General features: G+C 36.8%; 1 protein-coding gene across 3 annotated transcripts in view; it reads left to right on the top strand.

The window, feature by feature from the left end:
• ZFYVE26 (zinc finger FYVE-type containing 26) overlaps positions 1-16,941 on the top strand; it is a 79,073-nt gene that overhangs the window by 44,300 nt on the left and 17,832 nt on the right. For all 3 annotated transcript variants that reach the window (XM_074290458.1, XM_074290460.1, XM_074290457.1), the window contains exons 24-34: positions 782-904; positions 1,449-1,625; positions 3,544-3,790; positions 4,485-4,583; positions 6,858-7,018; positions 7,603-7,739; positions 8,681-8,712; positions 9,392-9,528; positions 9,766-9,986; positions 12,124-12,271; positions 16,279-16,488. In XM_074290458.1, coding sequence (XP_074146559.1) covers positions 782-904; positions 1,449-1,625; positions 3,544-3,790; positions 4,485-4,583; positions 6,858-7,018; positions 7,603-7,739; positions 8,681-8,712; positions 9,392-9,528; positions 9,766-9,986; positions 12,124-12,271; positions 16,279-16,488 — 1,692 coding nt within the window. The remainder of the gene's footprint in view (positions 1-781; positions 905-1,448; positions 1,626-3,543; positions 3,791-4,484; positions 4,584-6,857; positions 7,019-7,602; positions 7,740-8,680; positions 8,713-9,391; positions 9,529-9,765; positions 9,987-12,123; positions 12,272-16,278; positions 16,489-16,941) is intronic.

The following is a 16,941-nucleotide window of genomic DNA, read 5'->3' as shown; positions in this document are numbered from 1 at the left end:
TTAAGTGACTTGCCTAGAGTCACACAGCTAGGAAGTATTAAGTGCTGAGACTGGATTTGAACTCAGGTCCTCCTGACTGCAAGGGTAGTGCTCTATCTATGTGCCATCCAGCTGCCCCCTAGAAACTGAGAAAGGCACCAGGAAGTCTGAGTTCTAAGCCTGACTTTATTACTAGATATATGGCTGTGGTCAAGTCTCAATATTTTTATGCCTCTGTTTCTGTGAGATACTGATAGTACTTCCTGTCTTATAAGAGTTGTAAGGGTAAAGTAACATTGTATATAAATGGGAAAGCATTTTAATTATATGTATCCAATTGCTTATGTTTTATTTTTTAATGAAATTTTTATTTCTTGGGGGTTTTTGGTTTTGGATACTAGGTGTCTCTGTCTTGCCCATGCTGGAACTATAATGACCATCTTGCTATTTGGTACAGAACCTTCACTTGCTCTTCTTTTTTCCCCAACCTGAGCTGAATTGTCCATCCTTGAGCAGCCTGGGAACCTTCTCCCTCTGGCTCATCATATTGGTGCTCCAATATGACAGACTCCTGACTGTAGCTCAGAACTCCTGAACTCAAGTAATCCATCAGGTAGCACCATGCTCCAGTCCCAATTTCTCCAGCTTTAATCTTACAGTATCATCCCCTTTACCACTCACCAAAAAGTCTTAGAGTTGCCCTAGACACAGGCCAAATGTGTGCTGGAAAAAAAACAGGCAGGTGTAGCAAGGCTTTATTGGAGTAAAAGCATACATGTTTTGTTTCTTCTTCCCACATCAGGAATATGAGCTGTGTGAGAAGTGGGGCAACCTCTATCCTATTCCAAGAGAACACTTAATAAGCTTGAACCAAAAACATCTCCTCTACCTTCTAGACAGTGGAGATCATGAAAAGGCCCTTCAGGTAAATTTATTTCTGTTTGATTGGAAAAGAGAATGAATCAGTTATGATGTCAAGTTTCACTTTAAATTCTATAAGGCACACTGGACAAATGGCTGAGTCAAAAAAGACTTGGGTTCAAGTCTTTCCTGTGACACATTCTGGCTTAACAGGCTTGGGCAAATCATTCTCAATGCCCCCTGGCAACTCTTAGATGATCATAAGTTACAGATGAGTGTTGCTATGCCTCAGTAAAGGGAATTTCCACACCAGGAGTTTACTGCCCCCCTTTAGCACAGAGAGGAATCATAAGTCCAGACCTAAAGAGGGGGTGGGGAGGGCAGAATGGGGTCCAGTAGTGCATCAGCAATTCCAGATCTCTGCTTCACATAGAAATTAAGAACATGTTACATATACATAGTGACAGGACATTTCCTAGCTAACTTTCTCTATAAGGTACAGCTGGCTAGCTGAGTTTGAGATTATACTAAATACATCTAAAAGTTTGGCCTAAGTAGTTGTGATTGACCCCGGGTTCATCTTCCTTTTCTACCCATCTTCCTTATAGCTCCTTCAGAGAATCTCTGACCCCATTATGCGCCTTGATGTCACAGAGCGTTCCCTTGACCAGCATCCTGGTCTAGCTGCCTCTCACTTCTTAGCCAACTACCTCACCACTCACTTCTACAGGGAACTGACAGCTACTCGACACTATGAGATCCAAGCTCTATATGTGGGGTCCAAGGTAAGGAGAACATCTTATAAAGTTTATGTACATTTTGTAAAACAGTACTGTGAAGGTAGTGCTTCCAGGAGGGTCAGCCTTATCCAGAACTCAGAAATGATCTTTGTGATGCCCTACTATGGAGTCATCAAACCCTCTGCTCCCAGTTACCTGCCCTGGATTTGTCCTCCCTGGCTTGGAACACTCATGTTCTTTGTGAACTCTCTCTTTCCTGCCTGAAGCCCTTAATAGATCACTCTATCTGGACCTTTCTTTCCTCAATGAGTCCCCACCATGCCTCTGACCATTGGGGCTTCCCATATCCCACTTCCCTACCGTCTCCAGTAAAAAACTACTTGATTCCCTAAGATTTCTAGAGAATTAATTAGTCATAAGCTAATCTCCAATAAGAAATATGAAATTGGCATTTGCATGTGAAGAAGAGTCTTATGGAGAATTTGTCTCCACCTCTCTGTCTTTGCTTAGGGAAATGATAGTAAAGGAAGGAAATTCAGACCAGCTAGAAAGCAATATCTAGTTTGAAATTAATTTTAAGGCACTTAGGGTTAGTAGCTATCTACTTATGTGTAGTACTCTGCTTGTTGGTTAGCACTAGGTACAATCAATCATGAAAATAAAAATTGTCCAGAATTTAAATACTGAATGCCTGACATTTAACATAGTCATTTTCTTTTCCTATCCTTTTTTTCCTTTTTGGTTCTAAAAATAATTTGTATGTGAAAGTAACAAGTCTTGTTTTTTAGTTAGTGTTTATTTTTTCAACCTAGTAAAGTGAAGGAATAAAACCTAAGAATAGAAGGTGTCAGCATAGATCATATAGATGGAGCTGGTTCAGATATTTCAAGCCCTATGATTTTGAAAGAAGAGGCCTAAAAAAACTATCTTGTTTCCATTTCAGAAATTACAACTTTCTATATAACTTTATGCATCCTAATGTCTCAGTTTTTCCATGGCTAAAATGAAGGCCATATCTATTCCATAAATCATCAGAATAATATAAAAAGTCACTCAGTTTATAAACAAACCATTGTTTGGAGCCTTTTGAAAAAAGATCTTGAGACCATTAATGCATGATAATTCTAATTTTTTGGTTCAAACTTAGGATTTCATTGATAGAAGAAATTTCTGTTTTTCAAACTCCCTTTTACTAAAACAGATAGACAGCTTTCCTACAGATGTAGTATTAGAGACTTGCGTGGGATGGATACTAAGAAATTAAGTATTTTCCATAGTCACTCAGTCAGTATGTGTGTGTCAAGATGTAAGATTTGAACCAAGATTCCCTTGATTGACTACAGGACTGGTTTTCTATCTTCTATCCCACACTGCCTCTTTTTAGATTTAGGTACAATAATGGCTCATGTTTCAGTAGTCCCATAAGATTTTTCTGCATGATTTTAAGCCTTAAGGCTTCCTGGGGCAGCTAGGTGGTGTAGTGGATAGAACACCATCCCTGAAGTCAGGAGGACCTGAGTTCAAATTTGACTCAGACACTTAACACTTAATGTGACCCTGGGCAAGTCATTTAACCCCAATTGTATCAGTTCCTTCCCCATCCCACCCAAAAAAAGGCTTCCTTCATTAACTTTCATAGATAGTTTATATTGATCATGGGAAAAACCATTGATTAAAACAAGACCTTGACTAAACAACCAGGTTACTTCAATGAATTTGAGCCCTTCCAGTCACCAGAATGGTTGAGCCAGTTCTTTGGGTCACCATTTCAGCAAAATCCTTCCTTCCTAGGTCTGGAGAAAGTGAGTTGTAGAATTAGAGAATCTATGGATCTAGATCAGAATTGGGACTCTCTTCCAAGAGAAACCAATGAGTTGTTCTTATGAGTTGGATTGTACGCCACGGGCATGTCCCCTTAAAATTCACATATTACCATCCTTCCTATGATCAAACTTCCACACAGGTTCTGCTGACTCTGCCTGAGTCGCACCGGGCCAGCTACTCCCATCTGTCCTCCAGCCCTTTACTCATGCTGGAGCAGCTGCTGATGAATATGAAAGTGGACTGGGCTACTGTGGCTCTGCAGACTCTACACCACTTGCTGGCTGGGCAAGAAATTGGTTTTACCATGGAGGATATTGATGCACTGCTTTCCAGATATGCAGGGAAAGCACTCGACTTCCCATATTCATTGAAAGAAAAACGATCAGGTAAGTAACTGTCAGCAGCATGCTGTGGTCTTGGGATAGCCATGGAGGACCCATATAACCATGCTGCACTTCTAATTCCCCCTTCCTTTGTTTCCCAAGATGCTAAAGTTCATAGAATTATTGTTGTACAGGAAAAAACGCTGGATTTACAGCCCCTAGTTACAAGAGCAGGAATCCTAGATTAATAGTATGTCTGAAATGACATGTCTGCTGCTGGCATAGGCACAGTCATTTTTTAAGTTCTGTCACTTCCAAAATCACTCCATTACACCACAGTTTGTTACTGAGATACAAGTAGCCTCTTGGAGCACTGAAGTAAGTGAAACCAGTACTTGAAGCAATCTGAGTTTAATCTCCAGGTGTAACATCCCTTTAGAATCTTGATATCTCCTTTGGATATTTTGAGACTTGAGTAAGGAGAATTTAATGTTCATTTGGGGCTTCTAGCTAAAGGTAAAAGTTCAGCCATTTCTGTGGTCAGATACCAGAGGAACCTACATGCTCTTAGGTTACAGGGGGTTTTTAATTCTCTCTATATTCTCAAGAAAGCAGTGAAATACTCATCACCCAAACTAAAATGGCTTTGAGTTAATTTTTCCCATTAAAGTAAACAGAGATACATTTTTTTGAACCATACTTGTAATAACATGTCATCCATAACTTACTTGAGTTTTTAAATTTTTTCCTTCCTTAGATTCTGTAATTCACCCCCAAGAGATTTTTAATCAGGTATCAGAGCCTGAGACCTTGTCTAGATCAACATCAGTTGAGTTGTCTGCTGCTGCTTTTCCTGGTAAGACAAATTTCTGAAAGTTTCCCTACATTTTTTCTTCTAATGCTGTCTTTATGTTCTTTTTTTTCTTTTCTTTTTTTTTTTTTTTTTTTGCATCTTTCAAAAAAAAAAATCTTTACATCTGACATTCTGCAAATTATTCTTCTGAGGTTTGATAATTTATGACCCTTTTGGGGCTGTTTTTCATTAACCAGCTATCTAACCAGAAAACTACTGTGTTTTTTCAAACTCTCCAAATTCAAGCTTAGAAAGAATAAGCATTGGGTGAACCATAGAGACTAAATTTGTCTTAGTAAAGTACTGAATTAAAGTAAAAGGTGATCTTTTCTCTGCAGAAGAAACTGAACTCTTCTCCATCCTTTACCAGGAATCCAGAAGGGTTGAGAGCCTCCATGTTTAGGCACACCCTTGGGGGACTAATCTAATTCTTCTAAAATGTACTTTCACATTTGTTATGGTGCACAAGAAAAAACAGATGAAAAAGGGGGAAAAACCATGAGAAAGAAAAAACAAACATTACATGAACTAAAAAAAAAAAAAGTGAAAATAACTTCCTAGTTCTCTCTCTGGGTGCAGTTGGCTCTTTTCATCACAAGATTTCAATAAACATCTCTGGGTGTATATGGTTCATAAAGGCAGCAGACCCTCATGGAGAACTCCCAAAGTGTTTTCATCGTGACATCTCACCTCTGTGTCTCTGTACTAGTTCTTTTCACATAAAGATATCTGAACACTGGATTGAGAATAGCCCCAGTGATCTACATGTGCAAAAATGTTTGTTGGCAGCCCTTTTTCTAATGACAAGAAACTGGAAACGTGAGTGGATGCCCATAAGTTGGAAATGGCTGAATGAGTTATGTTATATGAATGTTATGAAATATTACTGTTATGTAAGAAACAATGAGGAGAATTTCAGAAAGGCCTGGAGAGACTTACATGAACTGATGCTAAGTGAAGTGAGAAGAACCAGGAGATCATTGTACATGGCAACAAGATTAATACAATGATCAATTCTGATGGACATGGTTCTTTCAATAATGAGATGATTGAGACCAGTTCCAGTGATCTTGTGATAATGAGAGCCATTTACACCTAGAAAGAGGACTATATGAACTGAATGTGGATCACAACATAGCATTTTCACTCTTTTTGTTGTTGTTTGCTTTCATTTTGTTTTCTTTCTCATTTTTTTCCCTTTTTGATCTGATTTTTCTTGTGTTAACACACTAGTTATATATACATATTTATACATATTTAAATATGTATACCTTTAAAAAAGTGAGAGACAGAGAATAGTCCCAGTTCTGATACTTCCTAGCTGTGGAATTATAATCTCTCTCTAAGCATCCATTTCCTCATCTGAAGTATGGGGATAATACTCTACTACTTCACAGTATTTTCAGGAAGAAGGTGTTTTGTAAACCTCAAGAGGCAACAAATATGAGCTGCTATTATTATCTAATCCCAATTCTTACTAACCATGTGGCCTTGGGTAAATCCTTAAGCCCTTTAAGCCTCAGTTTTTTCATCTGTAAAAAATAAAGGCATATATACATGCCCTGCCAATTTCATGGTTGTCATTTACTAGAAACAAATGATGAGCTTTTTGAAAGTTGTAAAGGATTCCCTTCTGTAAATGAATTCCTCTTATCTGGACCCGGCTGTACCACACTTGTTAACCGTGTGACCTCAAGCAGATTACTTACTCTAATTCTCTAAGACCAGAATAAAGTCAGAATCCTAAATTCTTATCTCTATCACTGACTTATTTTTAGACCTGGTACAGTTTATTGTTTATATCTTAGTTTTCTCATTTGTAAAACAAGAATGATAATTTTCTTTTCTATAAGGACAACAAATAGATAAATTAAGATCAGGAAAATATCTTAAGCTCCTATTCTACAAAAATAAATTGGCAGTCTCTTCTCAATCTTTTACCTGGTTACTGTAATAAAGACTTCCAGGAATAAAAAGTGTGTCTTATCTCAATTCTTTGCCTCATCTAGGTTATAAATCCAAATAACAGGGGTGAGTCTTACTTATATAAAAAAATCTTCTTATGATTTATCTTTTATGACTCAAAACTCAGGAGTTAAATTTTCCAATCAAATCCTATTCAAAGATGATTTCTCAATTTTATCAGGATAATATGCCTTAAAACAGACAGCCAACACAGCCAAATAGACTTTGAGGCTATTAACATCTGAGTATGGCCTGGCCACTTGGCTTTATTCAAGCTCTAACTTTAGCTCTCACTTTGCCTCTGACCTTTAGGAGTCTCCTTTGTACGATCTTCAAGCTTAAAGGAGAGAAGCTTCCCACACAGTGATCCCTTGGAATTTGTGCCTCCTGAAAAACCCCCAGCTAGGCAGCATTGGGTACCAGATGAAATGGAAATCACCTGTATGGTGTGTAGAAGTGAACATTTTACCATGGTAAGCAGGTGTCCACTTCATTTCTTATTGAGAGACAACCTCAAATGAAAGACAAAGGGACCTATGTTTTAGACCCTATTGACTAACAAGCATTTTCTTGTATTTAAAAATGGGGATGATAAAACTTATCTACCTTACCCTTTGGCCATAAATATGAAATGATCTGATAAAGTATTGTTATTGAGAAATATAGGTTGATTGGTTTTGTTGAGCTGGTTGGCACAGTGTCTGGCACATAGCTAGTACTTAGCAAACATTGATTGTTTAATTGGAAGTTATTGGTTAAAAAAAAAAAAAAAAGAGAGAGTATCTCTTCTTTCTCACTGTGTCATCCCCACCAGAAGGTAAGACTAGTTTTCTTGATCACTCCATTGTTAAATTTTTAATGAACTTTGGAGTTTTTCCCATCAGCTGAAAGAAAGGCTCTTTTAGGGTAGGGACATAGTTACGTACTTGCTTTAGCACCAAGACCACCATGTCCTCTGAATACATAGTATGAAATAACTGGAGGAAAGAAGAGAAGCCCATTGATTGAAGCATCTATTAAATTACCCATTTCCCCTTTCCTTTTCTTTATTTCTTAGTTTAACCGCCGTCATCACTGCCGTCGCTGTGGTAGGCTGGTGTGTGGTTCTTGTTCCACCAAGAAGATGGATGTGGAGGGTAGCAGAGAGAACCCAGCTCGGGTGTGTGACCAGTGCTACAGCCACTACAACAAACAGTGAGTGGGGATCAGGGTGACAGAGGCTCTGGTCCTTCCCCTAAGTCTTCAGGTTCCCAAAAGCCTGCTTCTCTGATAACGGCCTTCCTCAAACAACATGCAGTGACATCTGGAGCAGAGTGTTTGTGAATTCATAGCAGAGCAGACGATCTATAAGTACGGTTAATCTTCTCCAGGCAAGATGAGAAGAAATGTGTTCAGGATTCCTGTCCTAGATTTTGCTGTGGCAGGAATTTATTTCTCCATCCTGACCTCAAAAGTCTGTTTTCAGCATCTATCGTCAATGAAGTGATTAAATCCTTATCTACTTGAAACAGACCCTGCTTCATGGATCCTATCTGAAGAGGACAGTTTAATTAAATGTCTGTTAAATTGAATTAAGTGTTTCCTATCTCAGTTGGGTACCACTTATCATATAAAATCCAATTAGATAATATATAAAACACTCTGTAATTATTGTAACCTTAACCTGTGCCAACAACCATGACTGATAACCCATGATTTTTAGATCATCAAACATGTCAGTCAGAATTTCCTAATAAATCTTCCATCTGGCCTCATACTTCAAAAAAAACTATGACAACCTCCAGAGTTCTATATTCATGGTGTCTTTAGTTCTGTATTGAAATTGGTAGTTTCTGGACAGCATTGGAATCAAATAATATGACTAATTCTCTTCAGCTGTTGGAGAGATGACAGCATGGGAAAGAGCTCTGAGTCTAGAGTCAGACCATAGGTTCATATTCTGTCTCTAATATTTACTATCTGTGTGACCTTGGGCAAACCAGTTAACTTCCCTAAGCCTTAATTTTCTCATCTATAAAAGGACAGTTAACTTAGCTGACCTCTGAGGTCCCTTGTAGCTTGAGATCTGTGTCTCAGTGATACTTTGAACTATGAGATATACAATAGGCAATTTATTTTTCTGTTTCTATTTTCAGTTTGCCAGAGGACAGTATGGGACATTCAGAAGGTTAGTCTTAAAGATATTCTCATATTCTTATATTGGTTTCTAAATTCAAGTTTCCTGTATGTTTAGGGCTTATTGCAATGAAAACCCCATTGAATATGCCTATCAAGACCATTGTCTTACTATTGCTGCCAGTGATTTTTTTAAATTTTTGAGCCCTTGCCATGTGCATCTGTCAATTATTGAAACCAAGGACCACAAAATTTAGTTCTTAATTTAGCAGTTCATTCCAAGGGGTATGGCATTACCACCATCTTCACATGAATAGCAAGCCACTTCTTAATTGGATAGTCCACAGAACAGATGAGCTAAAAACAGATCCAAATTCCTATTTAAGGTTGTGCAATTTTAATTTTCAGTCTTAAAGTTCCCACAGATCAAAGTTAAATGTCTATAGGAGAACAAATATTTATATATCTTTCATTCTGAGCAGATGCAGAGAATCAAATTCCTTATTATTTATTACTGTCTATAAAACATCAAAATTCTGTGTACCACATTGTAGATCTTTCCTCAGCTATGTCTGTCTTACAATAGATGCTAGTCCCTTCAGAATTCTCCTGAAGGAAAGGAGATTTTTACCATTATTATCAAATGTCTGCACTGTTACTCACTATCTAGACTGAACACTAGTGACTCCGAGGTTCCCTGACTGGTGAATGAATGTCATTTCCATCCTCAGCCTCAGAGAGCATCTCAACGGAGAGCCCCCCATACTTGGCTGTGGTACGAGTCCCTAAAGCAGCTCAGCTGGAGTGGACTCTAGATCTGAATGAGGAAGAAAATAATCTGGTGCGGAGCGAGTTTTACTATGAACAGGTAATGGCAAGATGTGGATGACAGCTGGCCCTGCAGCCACCAGTGCCCCTGGGGAACCAGGAGGTCAGTCAGAGAGTCTTGGGTCTTGGATCCCCTGGATTCATATTAGCTCCACTGTCTTTGTACAAAAAGATCTTTTCTCCAAGTCTCTTCTGCCCTATTTTATTTGGCCTCTCCCACAGCAGGACTTGAAAAATGTTTCAGTTGGGCCCTGCTTTCTTCTTATTCTCTGGCTAGGCCCCGAGTGCCTCCTTGTGCATTGCCATCCTGAACCTACACCGTGATCCCATTGCCTGTGGCCATCAGTTAATTGATCACTGCTGCCGACTGTCCCGGGGCCTGACCAACCCCGAGGTGGATGCTGGACTACTTACAGATATCATGAAACAGCTACTCTTCAGCGCCAAGATGATGTTTGTCAGAGCTGGTCAGAGCCAAGACTTAGCACTGTGTGACAGGTAACCATCTCTTGTGGAAGAGGGGCATTTCCCTGTATCTATTATCCATTTTATTATTGTTGTTGTTATTCTATTATCTATTCTATTAATATAATACCACCATTATTATGTTGGCAAATATACTTCCTATTATCCCACCATCCCCTTCTTCAAAAGATGGAATTGGACAGAAAGTCAACCCATTCTAATAGATTCATGTTAATAAGTTAAATGTTAAATCCTATATGATTTCACTTCATTTGTGTTTTAATATTATTATCCATATTTCCATACTAAGTCTCTAAAAATAAAATTTGTATCAATGAGACTTGAATAAGAAGAAAATACAAACCTTAATTTTAAAGTCTGCAGAATTGTAAGGTTCATTTAGAATTTATTGCTTTCTAGTACCAAGGAAAATTTACTAAGTCTTGTCTTTCACTAAATACTAAGACCAAGTGACACAGTCTTGTAGTTGGGGGTCTGGCAAACAATGAATCGTGTCATTTTGTAGATGGCATGCCAGCATCACATGTGGCAGGTTCTAGACTTAGTTTTCTCACAGATAGTAAGCCTGTGCTTTACCTTAGATAACAAAGGCAGGGTGGAATGGGAGAAAAGACTGCCCTTGGATTTAGGAGAAACCTGAGTTCAAATTCCACATCTGGCACTAACTAAGCATGTATTCATGGGCAAGTCACTTAAGCCTCCCTATGCTTCATTTTACTCATCTGTAAAACAGGAGTAGTAATTGTGAGACCTATCTCAATTATCACAAGGATCAAGAGAGTCATATAAAGGACTTTGTAAACTTTGTTATTTTATAAATGTCAGCAATTGTTAGAATCTCTGTCTACAAATTAAAAGTAAACTAGAAACTAATATTATGGCTTCACCTACTCTACTTGACCCAGAGCATTGAGCTATTGATTCAGTAGTGGAGATAGCAATAATTATATGTAGCTGAAATGTGGTCCATGATGGAAAAACAAAGAGAATACCTTGCTTCAAATTTCACCATTGACTTAGTACTTTTAATTCACTTTATGATATTTGGCAAATCATTTGAGCTTCATTTTTCTCTTTTTTTTTAAATAAGGGGGTTGGACAAGTGATATTTAGAGATCCATTTTGGTGTGAAAATACTAGAATTCTTGAAGAGATAGCGATTATTCTCTCTTGAATAAACCATAAGAACCTTTTTCTCAGTAAAAATATGTTTAGGATTGGTGATTATAAAGTACTTTATGCTCATATAACACCTTTTATCCAGACAAAAATATAGTGCAGCCTCACAATAGCTCAGAATCCTGTTCCAGGGAAATCAATGAACAAATAAGATCATTTACTAATACAGGCCAGATTCTACTGCCAGGAATCTGAGGGTTTACCCAATTGGAATCAGGAGTCTAGTGGCAAAATGGATCAGAAAATACATGTCCAGTAATACCAGACAGAGCAGGTTAGATCTTTGGGCTCAATTTGGAACAATTCCTGTCTGTCAGGGATGGGGGCCAGGCAAAAGATTAGTGTAGGCTTTAATATGTATTCACAACTAAAAGGCAACAGAACCTAGAGGCTAATGAAAGAATTTCATTTGAGCCAGGCAGGGAAGCTAGACTCTAAATAAAGGAGTAGGAAGACTGAGAAAAACAACTGAGAAATTAACAGTATTGTCATCTGGGTACTAATCTGAAACAGAATCTAAATGGATAATGATTCAAATAAGGACCTCACTGAAGCAAACAGGCCAACAGAAAGCATAGAGTCCCTACCATTTACAAGAAGCCTTTCCAAGTCCTTCTTAATGTTAGTACCATCCCTCCAAGATGATCTTCAGCTTATTCTACATAGAAATATTTTCACATTGTCTTCCCCCGTTAGACTGTGAGCTTCTTAAGGGAAGGGTCTTTTGCATTTCTTCATATTCCTAGTGCTTAGCACAGTACCTGGCATAGAAGATGCTTATTAAACATTAGTTGCTAGTTGACAGGTAATAACAGATTAAAAAACAAAAAAAAACAAAACTAATTTCTACACAGGCTTTGCTTACTGCTCCTAGTGACCATTGTAGAGAATTAAAGCTGGAACTCAGGCAACAGTTCCTCTAGGGGGAGTTCTGTGTAAATTCATTTCTCTACTCCTTTCTTTCTATTAGCTATATCAGCAAAGTGGATGTACTAAATATTTTAGTTTCTGCTGCCTATCGACATGTACCATCTCTGGATCAGATCCTGCATCCAGCTGCAGTAACAAGATTAAGGAACCAACTTTTGGAAGCTGAATACTATCAGCTGGGTGTGGAGGTAAGAGAGGAATACACATTCCATCTAACTTGTGCCTTTTGCTAACCTCAAAATTCACTCTTGTCAGCTATTCTTAGGAGTAGACAAGAAATGGTGGAATAAATTTTTTAGTTTAGATATCCCATTGTGGGGAATTTGTGCCATGACAAACCAGAACCAAAACCATAATCCAAACCCAATAACATACAAATTCATCAGGGTATAAAAATCATTAGAAATGAAGAAAATAATCACATTCTGGATAAGTCTCTAGACTATCAGACTAACATCTATTAAAATAATGGATGTTATTAATTTCCAAGGGAAAAATAAGTCTTTAAGACTGTATATTGAAACTAAGTTGACTCAAAACATGATTTCAGTTTATATGCTATTCCAGGTGTAATTTCATGATTCCTATAATCACATATCATCATATAAATCATTTCTATATCCTAAGCAAGATTATAAATTCCTCATTCCCCTCTGGCAAGGAATGATGAAAGAAGAGGTCACATTTCTCAGAAAGTTATTTTCACAGCCTTGCCCAAGCAAATAGTTCCAAGATACTTGGAAAGTTACAGATACGGAGATTTTACAAAGTCATTTTTTTTTCCTTTTCCCACAAAATTAATAATTACTATTATTTCTTACCTTAAAAAGAAATAATAGTAATTATTTATTTTGTGGGAAAAGGAATTTATTAAGTTAAAAACTTGATAGGTTTTAGCATTATGACAGAAGCTTCTAACTTAATAATTTCACAGTATCCAGAACAAAAGGAGTTAGATTTTTCAGTGATATAATTGCATCATTCTCTTACCATTTCTTATATAATAATTTCCCAAATTTTGCAATTCAAGAAAATTTAGAAATGCAGTAATAAAATATATAGTATCATGTATTTAAAACATAAAACAAAACATATTTCCAGTCAGATGATATCTGTTCAGTTGAATACATTTCCAAATTATCTTGTAATGTCCAGGCTAGCTTTCTGGAGGATTTCTGGACAGGCCTTGGTGTTAGCAGAAGTCACCATGAGGATGGTCAGGATTACAGTCTGGAGTCTGAGATCCAGCACACGCTTTCACTCACTTTGTCTCCAGTCCTCTCAGACCAAAAATACTTTAGTACAATTACATCACTACAGCACACTGAACATGTGCCAACTAGAGAACCATTATTTCATCAATTACACTAAGTAAACACCCTGTTGTAAGTATCCTTTTTTCAAGTATACTTTTCTCAGAGTTCCGGACCTCTACATTATATTATATAGAAAATCATTTCATTTTTGTCACTTTGGGCATTTTATACTGTTTGCATTCGAGACCAATATCGAGTAATTTTAATACAATTATAATTTGTACTTTTTTTTTTTTAATTATAGCTTTTTATTTACAAGATATATGCATGGGTAATTTTTCAACATTGACAAATGCTAAACCTTTTGTTCCAACTTTTCCCCTCTTTCCCCCCACCCCTTCCCCCTGATGGCAGGTTGACCAATACATGTATAACTTATACTTTCAAAACATACTGCCTTAATTGCAGATATTAAGTATTTTTTCCACTACACCCTGATTTATTTTAAAAGAATCAAAGATCACAGGTGTCTTATTTAAAATAAAATTAGAATAAATTAAGTCACATCTAAATCCAAATTACAAATTACAATTACAAATGATGTCATACAGAATCTCAATTTCTCTAAGGGCTGTTTTACTACTAGCATTTCCTAAGGCCCACTTTCACTTAGTCTGCTGCCAGTGATTTTGACAGTCTTGTATTCTCACCTCCCTCTTTTAGGGTTCGTGAGCACCTTATGGTTTTCATGTAATGACCAAAATAAACTTTTCCAATTATTTTTGAAGGATAGAATTTTGATATGTTATCCTCAAATAATTCCATACTTGTTTTTTAAATTTCCATATCCTAAAGAATAACTTCACAATTTTTCATGTCTTATCTCAATGAGACCAATATTTCTCTCAAGCCTCTCTTTTCAGGATCCCAAACTATATTGTCTTCAAACTCTCCATTCAGTCAGTGCAAACAGACTCCAACTTTCTTTAACTTTCTGCACATGCTTCTCTCATCCTCACTTGCTTAAATTTCCTTCCTTCCTTTCTTTTAATGTCCTTCCACTGGTAATTAAAGCCTTTCAAAGCTACTCCTTTCTTATTTTTTTTCATATTCTGATACAACACTTCAGTTTTCCTTAATTGCTCTAATTTTTTTTCCAATCATATTATATCCATATAGAACCTATCTTTATTTTATTGAATTTCTCCAAAGTTTTTATTACAGTTTTATTACACCAGTTGTGTAATACCAATTAATAACCTTTTAGGGTCCTTAAAAGTTTGTAAATGCATAGGCCATTCCAGTTTCTTTTAGATGATTTTATTTCTAGTTTTTACCTAAACTTTTACATTCTATCATATCCTTCACAGAAGAAAACATGGTGGTAGCACAAAACATTTTCCCAAATTAAATTTTATTTACTTTTAAGTTGGTTCTTGATTTATACAAGTTTCTCTCTTTTCATGGTCAAAAAAATATTTAAAGTTCTTAATTAACCAGACAAATTTAAATTTAAATTGCAAGCTCATTTTTTTTCTTCACTTTGGAACTTTCAAACTAGCTTCATTTTACCTTTTTTTCTCCTTTCTCTCTAATCAGTAATTCTTCCTTGCACTGGAACTATAAATCGTTTACTCTCCTGGGAAAGTGATAAATGGTCTACATGCTGTTTCCATGTAACTTTCACAGTTTTATTTTTAGTTTCCCTTAAATTCTTCAAAATACTACCCCAAAATTCATGTAGTTAAGCATTTATATAAAAAATTCAAACCACAATTTGGAAATTCATAGAAAAGAACTTACATTTCAGCTACAAAGTTTATCTCTAATTAGTTTATAATGCCATAAATTTCTGCAGACTAGGAAAAGAGTCCCTTCTCTCTTATATGTATTGCCTGCTATCTGCCTCACTAACTTGGCCAGTTAAAAATACAGAGATATTCAAATGTTTTGAAAATCTTATGAAAAGCTTTCATTTTTTACTTCCTTTTTTCTTAGACTTATTAGACCACAGGAAAAAGTCAATTGGATTTTGCCAAGATACAAAAGTAGACAATGAAAACAACATACTGGACATTAAATACAAATACTTAAACTGAAACAAAGACAAAAAGACATACAGAAACACTTGTTTATTGAAGTCTTTTCCAGAGAATTTAGTTTCTAAGCCAAAACCAAACAACTTGTTTGATCAAAAGGGGGAGAGGATTTATAGATTTATAGATTTGCCATTTATAGATCATGATTTTTTTTTTTTTTTTTTTTTTTTTTTGAGGCTGGGGTTAAGTGACTTGCTCAGGGTCACACAGCTAGGAAGTGTTAAGTGTCTGAGATCAGATTTGAACTCAGGTCCTCCTGAATTCAAGGCTGGTACTCTATCCACTGCGCCACCTAGCATGATCATGATTCTTGATCACCAAGCAAAGGAACCCAAAGCATTCTCAAGTTGTAACCCTGGGAATTCCCTACTACTAATCCCATTACCTGCAAACATTTACTGTGGTTAAAATTGTTAGTGCCTCAGCAAACTAGAAGCAAAATCCCAAAACCCTAACCCAGGGTCATAAATTTAGGAGCCAACAAGGGATTATTGAGTTTGCCAGCAAGGGAACCCCATCCATATAGGGAGAGATTCCCCAGAGGAATATAGATTGAAGCAGGAAGTGAATTGAGTATGGGGTTTCTTAGGATTGGAGAGCTGAGCTGGCTCTTTTTCAGGTTGCCTATATATTGTAACCCCATCCTAATAGGTAGGACTGTCCTTGCTGTTTCAATAGTAAGGTCATATATAGGACTGGGGGGAGGGGAGAATAGACTATGACCACTAGAGTATTAACAAATAAAGAGGATCATGAGCAAAATAGAGGACCTGCAAGAAAAATAGAGTTGCTTTAGCTTTCTTACTTCCCACGACTCAGATGAATAATTTTTGCCTCCAGGTGTCCACAAAAACTGGACTAGATCTCACTGGTGCATGGCACGCCTGGGGTATGGCCTGCTTGAAAGCTGGGAACCTAACAGCAGCGCGTGAGAAGTTTAGTCGATGTCTCAAGCCACCCCTTGACCTCAATCAGCTAACTCATGGCTCAAGGCTTGTACAGGATGTAATTGAATATCTGGAGTCCACAGCAAAGCCTATCCTGTCAGTGGTAAGAGAACAGCAAGCAAAATATTGGTTTAAAAAAGATGTTATTGTAATAGCATAAATAAAGAGATCACCTTGACTTTCAATTCTCGCCCTAATATCATATTTGATTATGCATGTGTCTTATTCTCCTATTAAACTAGAAATTCCTAAGGACAAAGATTACCACCCAGTAAGTGTGCTTAGTGCTCAGTAAACATTATTTATTGTAGTTTGCTTCTTTGTATAATATTTTCCTCCAGTTATGTGTAAAAATAATTTTTAACATTCATTTTTTAAACTTTTGACTTCCAGATTCTCTCCCTTCCTTCTTCCCTATCTCCTCTTTTGAGAAGGCAAGCAATTTATTATAAATTTTACATATGTAGTCATGAAAAATGTTTCTACTAGTCAAGTTGTGAAACCAAAGATAGAACAAAAAAGAAAGAAAGAAAAAGAGAAAACCCTCAAGAAAAAT

This window comes from Sminthopsis crassicaudata, chromosome 2 (genome assembly GCF_048593235.1).
Source record: "Sminthopsis crassicaudata isolate SCR6 chromosome 2, ASM4859323v1, whole genome shotgun sequence".
Classification (NCBI taxonomy): domain Eukaryota; kingdom Metazoa; phylum Chordata; class Mammalia; order Dasyuromorphia; family Dasyuridae; genus Sminthopsis; species Sminthopsis crassicaudata.
The sequence above is the reverse complement of the archived record's forward strand: the minus strand, read 5'-3'. Positions and strand labels throughout refer to the sequence as shown.